This window comes from Carcharodon carcharias, chromosome 1, assembly GCF_017639515.1.
Source record: "Carcharodon carcharias isolate sCarCar2 chromosome 1, sCarCar2.pri, whole genome shotgun sequence".
Lineage (NCBI taxonomy): Eukaryota > Metazoa > Chordata > Chondrichthyes > Lamniformes > Lamnidae > Carcharodon > Carcharodon carcharias.
The window spans coordinates 125,362,379-125,376,461 of record NC_054467.1 but is presented as its reverse complement, the minus strand read 5'-3'; the positions used below and the strand labels follow the sequence as shown (position 1 = coordinate 125,376,461).

The 14,083-nt window shown below is 40.4% G+C and overlaps 1 protein-coding gene across 3 annotated transcripts in view; it reads right to left on the bottom strand.

Annotated features, from left to right (window-relative positions):
- Nucleotides 1-946: 946 nt before the first annotated feature.
- The window catches only part of stim2b (stromal interaction molecule 2b), a 158,788-nt gene continuing 145,651 nt past the window's right edge, over nucleotides 947-14,083 (bottom strand). For 2 of the 3 annotated variants that reach the window (XM_041194649.1, XM_041194640.1), the window contains exons 12-13: nucleotides 4,908-5,109; nucleotides 947-2,083 (exon numbers count right to left, since the gene is read on the bottom strand). In XM_041194649.1, the coding sequence (XP_041050583.1) occupies nucleotides 1,615-2,083; nucleotides 4,908-5,109 (671 nt within the window). In that variant the 3' untranslated portion in view covers nucleotides 947-1,614. The remainder of the gene's footprint in view (nucleotides 2,084-4,907; nucleotides 5,110-14,083) is intronic. The other variant, XM_041194659.1, reaches the window with a different exon arrangement.

The window sequence follows — 14,083 nt, the reverse complement described above, 5'->3', positions numbered from 1 at the left end:
GGTGAACAGCATTAGCTTTGCACAACTAAAAGCAAATGTGAACAGGAGTATAAAATTCAGTAGTAGTTCTAAGTTCTACTATTTTACTTTGAAAACTTTGAACAGTTATAAAAGAATTGGAATGAGTTTATTACTGACATTACTAACAATTTTCTCACACACAGTGATCCTAACAGCTTTTCATTTGGTGACAGGATAAAATTCAAGTGTATTTGAATTAATCATTTACATAATTATCGAAAACTGTTTTGTCAGCTTTGGTGCAATAGAGTGCGAAAATGTCAGAGGAAACATTCAATGATCTGCTGGCAGAGAAAGGAGTCAGCTACTAGAGTAGATAAAAGAAATTGTAGGCTATAATATCAGAGATATGCCACAAATAATATTCAAGTTATTTTACAGCACCTCAGAACCAAAAGATTAATGACTTTTTGTTTATAATTAATGGTGCTTTTCAGAGGATTTCACTTTCACTATTACCAGGATAATACAGCAGCACAAACACAATGCGTTAAAGTTCAGAGTTACACAGTGAGGGAAAAATCAGAGGAAAGAATCACACCTAACAGATCCTAAATACCTACTTATTCCCAGGTACAGCAGTCATTGCAAGCAGAATGGTAGCAAGCTCCCAGATCACCCTCAGAAGCAGAAGTATCAAGGACAGGCAGATCAAAAATATTATAAATTATGAAAGGAATTACAGAAATCAAAATGATGGGGGTAAGGATACCCTTATAGCCACTTGCGCCTCAGCTTCACAACACAAATCTACAATGGTAGAAGGGAGGAGGGAGGGACAGTAAAATGAAAGCAAACTCTCATACACAGTCAATTCATAACAGACTTTGATGCTAGTACACTGGAATTTTGCCCAAGTGATACAAAACTTCAGTGAAAGAAGTATAATCCAATGAAATAATTAAGCAGACCATATTCACTGCGATCATATCATAATGCTTCATTTTATTCTTTTAATACATTCAAGAAGTTCCAAATACCCCAACTACCCTCGAGTCTATTAAGTTCAGGTGAAGTCATTTTCACTTCTAATCTGCAATAAGAAATCCTGAATTATGAGTTCAGTATTTTGCCAGGTCCCGCTGCTGCTACAACCAGGTGAAGTTATGAAGAAACTATTAGTGCTTGCTTGCAGGCTGGTATTAATCTTTAACAGCCTCCACTGCCAATCTTCAGAGTTCAAAGACAAGGCATGAATGAAAAGCTCAGAAGCTGTCAGGTATTTTTAATCTGTGCAGCAGGTTCATAAAACTTTTATAGGAAATTTGTCTCAAGAATAATGTTGCTTTCTCACTCGTAGAAATTCCACTGTTTTTTTTTAAGAGATTAGAAATCTGAATCCTTAAAAATCCTACCAAAGCTCTACATGTAACAGTAAAAACATAGAATCTGCTTAATTTCTCTATAAATCTTTATACATTGTCTATATAATCAGAGGTACCTTCCCACATCAGGAAAGTAATAGTGCAACATTTATTTCTACAATTGTAACTCGGGCAGAAACATAGCCCTCTGTGTAACATCTAAATGCAGCTTTCGTAAACAGATGTTACGGTGAATTAGGCTTCACTATTGTCACACTTTGGCTTTTTATCATTTTGACATTTTCTTGAAGATTTTTTTCAACTTGGAAGTTTTTTTAACTCTGTCTGTGCTACAAGCCAGGTCTTCGGACACCACTGCTTGTCTCTTAGTTTTGCTTTTCGGAGCTCTCATTGTACTATTTTCACTTTGTGTGGAAAGTTCTAAGACACGCCTTTCTTGAGCAGCTGGTAGTTGTCCCATGCTGTAGGATTTCTCAAGACCATTCCGAATTGGCTTATTGGCCATCAGAGAGCTCACAATCATACTTCTGGTGTCCACTGGGCCCAGAGAATCAGGTATCGCAGCTGACTGCTCGTATGTCACAGATGAATCAGCAACAGATAGGTCATCTAGGGAGTTCTTGGACATATTACGTGAAGGACCGCTAAGAGCCTCACTGGTTGATAAGAGAAACAGCTTCTTTCCATTCAAAGACCCAAAAGAGGAGTCACACTCCGAAGTTGTCTCCTGCGTGTCCCTGCAATACAATACAACGAAACAGCAAGTTAATGTATTTCCTTATTTGCAAAACTCAAATATTAGATAGGAAATTTTAGGACTGATTTCAGGTCAATGCCAGGGAAACTACAACAACTTGTATTAATCCAGTGCCTTTAACGTAGTGAAACATCCCAAGGAAATTACGATTTCTTGAGCATACAAGAGTATAAAAACTGCACAGTGACCCATTATGTCAATGCTCCAGATCCTTCGTTTCCCTCTGGGATTTGATGCTACCCCAAGACATGGGTCCAATCCTACATAAATGAAGTGTGAGGGGCAATATTAGCCTTCCTGCCTCACTTTCCAATGGTTTCCATCACCATTTCCACTGGTGCCAAATAACTCCATGATGGGTCTGGAAGTGCTGCAGATTGGAGAGACTCTGCATCCTTCCTACAGTTCTTTGGACCAAGGGGCCTTCTGACACACGAATATGCAAATTATAAGGAGTAGGCTACTTGGCCCTTTCAGCCTGCTCCGCCATTCAGTAAGATCATGGCTGATCTGATTTTATCCTCAACTCCACATTCCTGCCAACCCCCAATAACCTTTCACCCCCTTGCTTATCAAGAATTTATCTACCTCTACCTTAAAAATATTCAAGCAGTCTGCTGCCACTACCTTTTGAGGAAGAGTTCCAAAGATTCTCAACCCTCAGAAAAAAATTCTCCTCATCCCTGTCTTAAATGGGTGACCCCTTATTTTTAAACAGTGGCCCCTACTACTAGATTCTCCCACAAGAGGAAACATCCACTCGACATCGACCCTGTCAAGATACGTTTCCATCAAGTCGCCTCTTACTCTTCTAACACCAGTGGATACAAGCCTAGACTGTCAAGCCTTTCCTCAGACAACCTGCCAATTCCAGGTATTAGCCTAGTAAACCTTCTCTGAACTGCTTCCAATGCACGTCCTTCCTTTCTTAAATAAGGAGACCAATCCTGTACACAGTACTCCAGATGTGGTCTCACCAATGCCCTGTATAATTGAAGTAAAACCTCCCTACTCTTGTATTCAATTCCCCTCGCAATAAATAATAACATTCTACCAGCTTTCCTAATTGCTTGCTGGACCTGCATACTAGCTTTCTTCTACAACGCTCAGATGGCCTTGAAGCTGTTGACCAGACCTGTACCTGTGCTTCTGTTTCTGACCCCTTTCCTGGCATGAAAACAGGCCAACACTCAGGGTGCAACAAGGCCATGTTAACGACAGGGCTCATTAAACTCAGGTACTAAGATTTGGCTGGATGACAATGTACTTTAGGTACACTGCCTGCCCAGTATCCATGCAAGAGGGAAGTCAGAAAAAAAGAAGTCTTTACTGGATTGTTCAAAAGCACAAAGCAGATGAGAGATTTGTAAGTTAATTGGTTTTCACGCGCTACTTTAGCGAGGTTTATATCAACGACCCATTGCTACTGGGGAAATTTAGGATCTCACTGGAAGAAAAGCAGTGCATTTTTCCAGATACATACCACAAAATACATTGTCTTTCTTCCCAACTTTTCTAGCTATCCACATAATAACTGCATGTTGTTACAGATGCCAAAACAACACATTTTAAAAGGATAAAGATCTAAATAATAAAGCATAAAATGTACAAACTACATAAGGCCTCTAACTGTTGTTGAAAATTTACATGGAGCTATGTTCCTCTGTATTTGCCCATCTGCACTAAATCCCATAAGGAATACTTGAACAGTGGTCTAAGGGGCACGTCAGATTATCAGGTATAGGTCACAAACATGCTGAAGTCCCTGGATGACCCATCAGAAGCATTGTCAGTTAGCCCTTCAAGAATATCCCTTTAGATACTTTCACAGGATGCATTATTACTTGGCCATGCATTCACCAATGCTGTTCAGCCAGCACAAGCTAGGTAATTGTATAAGACTGGCTCAGGTAGGCTCACTCTTATGTTTTCCTCCCTTTTGGAGAACTTGGCAAATGAGGAAATCAGAAAGATAGGAGTGTGTTGCTTTTACACCAATTTATTAAGGACGCCATTTCTAATCATTCATTCTTTTAAAAAATGCATAGTCTCAGACTGGTTATTTTTAAAAATTGGAAAGTGACATGTTGATCACCACAGAGAACAGGAGAACTCCAGGAATGTTAAAGGACCAGCTGATGGCTACCTGCAGTTATAGACATTTCTTAATTGAAATGTTTATGTAAAAGATTCCAGATTATCCCCAAATGTTTGTTCAATGTAAATACTGCATTCAAGGTGGCGATTTATTTCTCAGAAGACTTAGTCTCATTGAGAGTTTTCTGGTACTGCTATATTAGGATTAATAATTCATATCCACTGCAGGTTAGTTACAGTCCTGTGGTAACTAGACTGATACCTGAAGCTAAATTTGGTTGATGGGGGATATTTCCAGTCTCTCCCTTTATAAATCTGTTGATGTGGACTTAAATCCTGGGGCTTTGTGACATGTAAATTTTCCAGCATGACCTGCAATCAGCACTATCAGTTTCAGATTTTGAAATCCATACTGAAATGAATTGGAAAAAATTGTTGAAATTCCAAATTTAACTCTACATCAGATGGATTGTCCCTTGAAAAATTTGCAGAATCCAAGTTTATCTTTAATCCATTTCACATTGTATTGTCAGAAGCTTACACAGCTCATGTTTTTGGGGATTAAAACTAACAGTGGTTAAGTAATTTACTCTCATTCAATTTCCAGGATGTTCTCGTCAATATGAGAATGCTGAGCAAACTGCGGCAGGGTAAAATACAATTTGATTTGCTTCAATTCATTCCATAACACACAACAATCTAGTTACCAATTCTTGTCAGCTGTGAAGAATATGGCATCTTCCTCCTCTTCACCACGATGAAGGGTTGAACAGCTGTTCATTACAAAGATGTCAGGAGTGGAAGATTGCAAGGAAGGTGAAAGTCCAGAAGGGATCAAATTGGGCCTCCGATTGCGACCCTGGCTGCTGCTTTTTGGTAAATTGTAATTGAGTTTACTGTGAGCTACTGCTGAAAAAAAACACATACAAACAAACATTTAGAGACAGGGATTTACACTTCAGTGATCTAAAATACAGTTTAGAAGTTAAATTATGAGGGAAGATTGCACAAACCTGTCTCATATTCCCTTGATTATAGATGATTGAATGGTGACCTGATCAAGATGTTGTCAAATGCTAAGAAAGTTTGATACGGTACACATTGATGGTGGTCAAATTCAAGAACCAGCACTCGGCCATTTAGAAGGGAAATTAGGAAGCACCTTTTCACATAAAAGGGTAGTGGTAATCTTGAATTCACTTCCCAAAAAGGCTATAGATGCCTTCAAGGCTGCAATTGATAGATGTTTGTTAGGCAAGTGTATCAAGGGATATGGAGCTAAGGAAGGTAAATGGAGTTGAGTTACAGATCAGCCACGATCTAACTGAGAAATGGAGAAGGTTCGAGGGGCTGCTGAATGGTCTAACTTACATTCCATTTTTTAGCTTAGCATATGAAATTTGGCTGTGGCAATGAAACTGTGATTGCTAAATGAATCACTTACTTACAAGCATACAATCAAAAAAAGCTATTATATTAATTGATGAGTAAAAACAATGTACCACTAATATTATTGTTGTAACTCTTTAGACAAACAAGTGATGTATCAGTATTTGTAATTTATTGTTTTATGTAAAACAATTAAGTTTAATTGTTTAGCCTAAATGATCCAGATTTTTTAAAATTAAAATCCCAACAGAAAATAGCTACACCACTTGTGGTATGACATTCAGCAATCCTCAGGCACAATGCAAAAATTAAGTGGCAATTATTTCTCATACTAGCTTCATATGTCTGTCCTAATTCACTTTGCCAATTCAGTGTCAAATAAGGGGTAGCTTGTGTTGCAGTCCCATATCATCAAATCAAAGATTCAAATTGTACAGGAGGCCATTCAGTCCAGCATGCCTGTGGTAACTCTTTAAAAGATCTATCTAATAGACCCACTCCCCTGCTCTTTCTGCATAGTCCTGAATTTGTTTCTATTTTCAAGTATATATACAATTCTCTTTTTGAAAGTTACTATTGAAGCTGCTTCCACCACCTTTCCAGACTGTGTATTCCAGATCTAATAAGTGGCTGATAAAGAAATTTTCCTCCACATCCCTTTGATTCTTTTGGCAAGAATCTTAAATCTCTCGCCTCTGTTTACCAATGCTACTGCCAGTGGAAACAGTTTCTCTTCATTTCTCTAAGAAAACCCCTAATAATATTGAACACCTCTATTAAATCTCCACTTGACCTTCTTTGATCTAAGGAGAACAATCCCAACTCTGTCAATCTCCCCACATAACTCAAGTCCCTCAATCCTGATACCATTCTACCAAAAGCCCAGAATGGGACATAATACTCCAACGATTTATAAAGGTTCAGCATAACTTCCTTGCTTTTTATATAACTACTACTAAGACTTCTCAAATAGATTTCACATGTTTTTGAATCCAGGTCCTAGAGTCTAATTTGAGGCTTATTTCTTTAAGTTTATTTAGCAGTTTTTTCTGGAGTTTGGTGATAGAGGGTGTTCAGTGAGAAGGGAGGAGGTGCTCCCTTCTTTTTCTACCTTTTCTCAGAAAGAAGAGCAGTGGCCTTGGTAAGTAGGAACTGGTGAGTAAATTAGAAAAATGTAATATTTTTAAACAAGTTGCTATACTTGGATTTAACTGACAAGCACCAGGAATAAGGGAAATTTAGGGCCAATATAATAAAGTATTATAAATAATCCAAAGTAGAATGAAGTTAACGTAAGGGAAGTAGAGTTAAGGCGTGGCAGGGAAGCTCAGTCAAGTGGAATGCATGTCCTGCAATACGTGCAAAGTCATGGAAGCTACTGGTGTCCCAGCTGACCATGTGTTCAGGAAGTGCTGTCAAGTGCAGAAACTTGAACTCCAGGTTTTAGAGCTTGAGCAGTGGCTGATGTCACTGTGGCGCATCCAGGAGGCTGAGAGCTACATGGATAGCAGTTCAGAGAGGTGGTCACACCATAGCTTAAGGACCTGGAGACAGAGAGGGAATGGGTGACCACCAGGTAGTCCAAGAGAAGGAGGCAGGTAGTGGAGGAGGCCCCTGGGGTCCTGCTCAAAAATTGGTTATCCATTTTGGAAGCTGGTGAGGGTGCTGGTTCCTCAGAGGAGTGCAGTCAGAGCCAAGTTTATGGCTCCACGAGCGGCTTGGCTGTACAAGAGGGGAGGAAGAAGAAAGGAAGAGCTATAGTGATAGGGGATTCATTGGTTAGGGGAACAGACAGGCGTTTCTGTGTCCGTAGATGTGACTCCAGGATGGTATGTTGCCTCCCTGGTGCCAGGGTGTCTCAGAGCAGCTGCAGGACATGCTTTTGGGGGAGGGTGATCAGCCAGAGGTTGTGGTCCACATTGGTATCAATGATTCAGGTAGGAAGGGGGATGTAGTCCTGCAATCAAAACTTAGGGAGCTAGGTAGAAAATTAGCAAGCAGGACCTGCATGGATTACATTGTGCCCATGAAAATTTATGTATCTAAAAATGTAACCATATTCCAGGCATGGCATAAGTATTTATTGTTGTGCTTTTGAGGGGATCTACATACCTTCCTGTATGTTTCATAATGGCAGCTCCTAACAACAAAATTATTTTCCACATCAAGTGAAACACTTAGAAAATCTGGTACTAAAAGCACCAGTTCTAAAGTGATCGTTCTTAGAGGCATGTTTTGATGTGTTTATCAGATTAGAAGTATTTTTCACATCTAGACTTGGACAGTTTCTAATTTGGATACAATTTGTCATCTCTTTGTTGTAAACTCTTCCATTGTTTAATATATGAACCATTTGATTCCTGTCAGTATTTTGTTGCCATAAGTGTCTCATTTGCTTTATTAACCTGATTATTGTTAACCCCAATTTACATTCCTCTGTTTCCACTTCTGGTTTTACTGGTAGCTGTTTGCTATAACTTGTAATACTGATTTGCAGTTCTTGCTTCAGCCCTTAGCGATGACACCAGGAGAGGCTGATGCACAGTGGTTACTCTGGAAGTAGCACTACAAAGTTTGAACGTCATAGCAACTCAGATATAGTTGTTTTATTTGTAAACTGCAGACTGCACACATCTCCTGTATTTACTGAGCTGTGCAAACTTTGCCAATATTTACAAATTTCCTGTTCTGTCACATAAAACTGCGTGAAGCTCACAGATTTCAGGCAGCTATGCAGATGCACCACCAAATTAGTTGAACCTATCTGATCATAGAATTATGAAATTCTAAGCTGTGCGACAGAACACAGTCATACTTTCCTTTTTGGGTACCTTGGGTAAATCGCTTGTTTTCATAAATTAGTCTTTATGTCATCAGTGTTAGATGACAAAATAACGCTTGTACTTCTTTGTTCTGGTTAGAGACCTGTCACAATATAAATTAACTTTAAATATGCAAGGCACTAGTATACCAAGTATAAAACAAAAGCTTATTTTAGAATGTTGAGGGAGGAGATAATGTGTTTGGTGGCATCACAGCGGAGGTGGTGGAAATGGTGGAGGATGATCTGTAGAAGATAGGTGCTAGTGAGGTGGAAAATGAGGTAAAAGGGGACCCTATCTTGTTCTGGGTGGGTGGGGAAGTGATGAGAACAGAAGAGCATTAAATGGAATAGGTATGGTCACGGGTTTTGTCAACCACAGTAGAGGGGAACGCTTGGTTGAGGAAAAGGGAAGACATAATGGAAGCACTAGTATGGAGAGTAAAACATATCAGAAGCACTGGTATTCTGAAAGAACCGATGCCTCCACAACATCCTGCTCCACTCCTCAATTATCCCCATCAGTCCCTCCCCTTACTCTGGCCCAGGAGGTGCACTACCTGCCCTCTTACCTCCTGTCCCATGATCCAGGTCTCCAAACACTCCTTCTAGGTGAAACACTCTTTAGTTGTACTTATTTTTCTATTTAGCATACTACATTTATTGCTCATGATGTGGTCTCCTCTATACCGGGGTGACCAAATGCAGGTTGGATTACCATTTTGGGGAACACCTTCATTCACTTCATGTGTGAGCCTGAACTTCCGGTCGCCTGTCACTTTAATTCTCTTTCCCACTCTCTTTTTTACTTCCCTTTCCTCCGCTTCCTACACTGTTCCACTGTTACTGTACAAGCCGGATGGGTTGCACCTGAACAGGGCTGAGACTGAGTTCCTTGTGGGGCGTTTTGCTAGTGCTGTTAGGAGGGCTTTAAACTAATTCGGCAAGGGTAGGTAATCATGAGAAAATATTAGATAGGAATACCAGGGTGCACAAAATACTGGGAGAGACAGATAGCACCAGTGTAGGGAATAGTAAGTTAATAGGTAAAGTCAGGGCAAGGGAGAAAGTATCAAAATCTAAATCAGGATTACTACACATGTATTTGAATACACGGAGTATGGTAAATAAGATTGGGGAGTTACGGGCGCAGATTGCCATGTGGAAATATGATGTTGTGGCGACATCAGAGAGCTGGCTCAAGGAAGGGCAGAACTGGCTATTAAATATTCCTGGGTACAAGGTGTTCAGAAAAGTTAGAAAAGGAAGGAAAGGAGGAGGGTGGTGGTATTGGTTAAGGAGAGCATTGCAGCTCTGGAGAAAGAGGATGTCCCAGAGGGTTCGAGGACAGAATCAATTTGGCTAGAGCTAGGAACAAAAAGGGTGCAATTACATTGCTCGGTGTAGTCTATAGCCTGCCAAATAGTGAGAAGGGCATAGAAGAACAAATCTGCAGGCAAATTACAGAGAGATACAAGCATTGTAGAATAGTTATAATGGGGGACTTTAATTATCCAAATGTAGACTGGGACAGTGGTAGTGTAAAGAGTGGAGAGGGACAAAAGTTCTAGATTGTGTTCAGGAGAATTTTCTACGGTAGTATGTGTTCAATCCAACAAGAAAAGATGCACTGTTGGACCTGGTTCTTGGAAATGAGGTGGCCAAGTAGATCAAGTGCCAGTGGGGGAACATTTAGGAGACAGTGATCATTGTTTTAGGATGTTGATAGAAAAGGACGTTAGGCAATCCAGAGTAAGAATAATTAACTAGACAAGAGCAGACTTCGATTGGGAAAGAGCAGAGCAGGGCCAGATAGACTGGAATGAAAATTTGGCAGGAAAAACTGTAGCTGAACAATGGGATACCTTCAGAAAATAATTGGTTCAGGCACAGCCAAGGTATATTCCATCAAAAGGGAAAGGTAGGGCAAACAAATCCAGAGCTGCCTGGATAAAAAAGGGGATTGAAATTAAGATAAAAGGAGAAAAAGTGCACTTATGACAGGTGTCAGGTAGAAAATACAGTTGAGCACCAAGAGGAATACAGAAGGTTCAGAGCGGAGATAAAAAAAGCATATTAGAGAAGCGAAAAGAGATTAAAAGAAAAATCTGTCAGCCAACATAAAGGGGAACCCCAAAGTCTTCAACAGACATATAAATATTAAGAGTGGCAAGAGGAGTAGGGCTGATTAGTGACATAAAAGGGAATTTACACATGGATGAAGGGGCCATGGCTGAGGTATTAAATGAATACTTTACATCCTTTTTTAGCAAGGAGGTAGATGCTACCCAGGCCATGGTGACAGACAAGGAAACTCTGTCACTAGAAGGTTTCAAAATTGACAAGGAGGAAATGTTGAACAGACTATCGGTACTTAAAGTTGACAAGGCACCAGGACTGGATGAGATGCATCCAAGGACACTGAAGGAAGTGAGAGTAGAAATTGAAGGGGCAATGGCCATAATCTTTAAGTCTTCCCTAGACTCGGGGGTGATGCCAGAGGACTGGAAAATTGCAAACATTACGCCCTTGTTCAAAAAGGTTGTAAGGATAAGCCCAGCAATTACAGACCAGTCAATTTAACTTCAGTGGTGGGCAAGATTCTAGAAACAATTATTTGAGATAGAATTAGTAGTCACTTGGAAAAATATAGGTTGATAAGGAAGAGCCAGCATGGATTTCTAAAGGGGGAATGTTTAACTAGCTTGATGGAGTTTTTTGAAGAGGTAACAGAAAAGGTCGATTAGGGTAATGTTGTTGATGTGGTGTACATGGACTTTCAAAAGGCATATGACACAGTGCCACACAACTGACTTGTGGGAAAAGTTATTGCTCATGGAATAAAAGGGGCAATGGCAACATGGATACAAAATTGGTTGAAAAATAAGAAGCAGAAAGTAATGGTCAAAGGCCATTTTTCGGGCTGGAGGAAGGTTTGTAGTGGAGTTCTCCAGGAGTTGGTACCGGGACCCTTGCTTTTCCTGATAAATTTTAATGACCTAGATCTTGGTGTGCAGGGGACAATTTCAAAGTTTGCGGATAACATGAAACTTAGGAGTGTTGTGAACTGCGAAGAGGAACTTCAAGAAGGCATAGACAAGTCGGTGGAATGGGCAGATAGGTAGCAGATGAAGTTCAATGTGGAAAAGCGAGAGGTGGGGTGATGCATTTTGGTAGGAAGAACATGGACAGACAATATAAAATAAGGGGGGAAATTTTGAAGGGGATGCAGGAGCAGAAAGGCTTGGGTGTATATGTGCACAGATCATTGAAGGTGGCAGAACAGGTGCAGAGAGCGGTTAATAAAGCATATAGTATCCTCAGCTTTAATAGGGGCATAGAGTACAAGGACAGGGAGGTTATGCTGAATTTATATAAGACACTCGTTAGACCTCCGACTTGGCGCTTTACAGCCTTCCGGACTGAATATTGAGTTCAACAATGTTAGATCATGAACTCTATCCTCCATCCCCACCCCCTTTCTGATCCCCCTTTTTTCTAAGAATTTATATAGATTTTTCTTTTCCCATCTATTTCCATTATTTTTAAATGTATTTCCATCCATGGTTTTATCTCTACCTTTTAGCCTATTTTGATCCCTTCCCCCCACCCCACCCCCACTAGAGCTATCTGTACCTTGCTCGTCCTGCTTTCTACTCTTAATGTCACCTATTAGCACATTCCTTAGATAATATCACCACCTTCAACACCTCTTTGTCCTTTTGTCTATGACATCATTTGGTTATCTCCACCTATCACTCGCCCTCTATCCAGCTCTACTTGTCTCCCCCCCCCCACCAAACCAGGTTATATTTCACCTCTTTTCTATTTTTCCTTAGTTCTGTTGAAGAGTCATATGGACTCGAAACGTTAAATGTGTTCCTCTCTGCAGATGCTGTCAGACCTGCTGAGTTTTTTCAGGTATTTTTATTTCTGTTTTGGATTTCCAGCATCTGCAGTTTTTTGCTTTTATCTCAGCTGGAATATTGTGTACAGTTCTGGGCACCACATTATAGGAAGGATGTGAACACATGGGAGAAAGCACAGAAGAGGTTTACAAGAATGGTTCCAAAGATGAGAAACTTCAGTTATGAGGATAGATAGGAGGGGTTGGGGCTATTCTCCTTAGAGAGAAGGCAGTTAAGAGGAGATTTGATAGGGATGTTCAAAATCACAAGGGGACTGGACAGTGTGGATAAGGAGCTGTTCCCGTTCATAAAAGGATCAAGAAGAGGGCACAAACTTAAAGTGATTTGCAAAAGAAGCAAATGTGACGTGAAAATTTTTTTTCACACAATGAGTGATTCGGGTCTGGAATGCATTGCCTGGAAGTGTGGCGGAGGTGGGTTCAATTGAGGCATTCAAAAGGGCACTAGATAATTATTTGAATAAAAACAATGTGCAAGGGTACGGGGAAAAGGCAGAGCAATGGCACTAGGTCATAATGCTCATTTGGAGAGCCGGTACAGACACGAAATGGCCTCCTTTTGTGCAGTTAAAATTCTGTGATTAGATAACAGGATAATATAGAGTAGCATGGATATCTAGTCTTGAACAAAGGTACCTATTCCACAAATTAACTTCAGTTGCTGCTAAGTGTAGAAAACTTTGGAGAAATTTGAATTTGACACCAGCAGAAGCACTATTTTGTAAAGTGGCATCATTGGGACGGAGGCGAAGGAACTGAGAGAATGGGATGGAGTCCTTACAGGAAGCAGGGTGTGAGAAGCTGTAGTCGAGGTAGCTGTGGGAGTAGGTGGGCTTGTAATGAATATTGGTGGACAGTCTATTACCAGAAATGGAGGCAGAGAGATCAAGAAGGGGAAGTGTCAGTGATGGACCATGTGAAAATGATGGAAGGGTGACAACTGGAACCAAAATTAATAAATTTTTCCAGATCCAGACAAAAGCATGAAGCGGCACCGAAACAGTCATCGATGTACTGGAGAAAGAGACAGGCATAACTGCAGCCCATGCGGGTACCCATAGCCTTTTACTTGGAAGAATTTCAATTATTATTTTCTGAATTTATTTCCATTCATTGTTTTATCCTCACCTTTTAGCCTGTTTTGATATTTTTTCCCACACCGTCCCCGCCCCCCAACCCACCCCCACTAGGGCCATCTGTCACTTGCTCATCCTGCTTTCTATTCTGAATGTTACCATTAGCACCTCCTTTAGGCAGTAGCACCACCATCCACACCTCTTTAAACTTGTGTTTATGACATCTTTTGCAATCTCCCCTTTGCCTTCACCTATAACTGGCCTTCTATCCAGCTTCACCTGTCCCACCCCCCACAAACAGTATATATTTCACCACATTCTTACTTCTCTTTAGTTCTGAAGAAGAGTCATACGGACTCGAAACGTTAACTCGGTCTTTCTCTCCACAGGTGCTGTTAGACCTGCTGAGTTTTTCCAGCATTTTCTGTTTTTATTTAATATTACTGCTCTGTCAGTTTGGTCCACATGCCAAGAAAATTTTAAAATGATAAACGTAGCCAATTGAGAGCTGAGCCTATGCTTTTCAATGTTGAGAATGAACTCATACAGTACATAAAATAAGCTGCCTTTATCAAGTCCACTAGTGTATGGGGTTTGAACTGTATTGAAACAGCAGCAAGAGGTCAACTTTATCTCCAACCTCAAACAGGGCCATGAAAGTCCACTGGA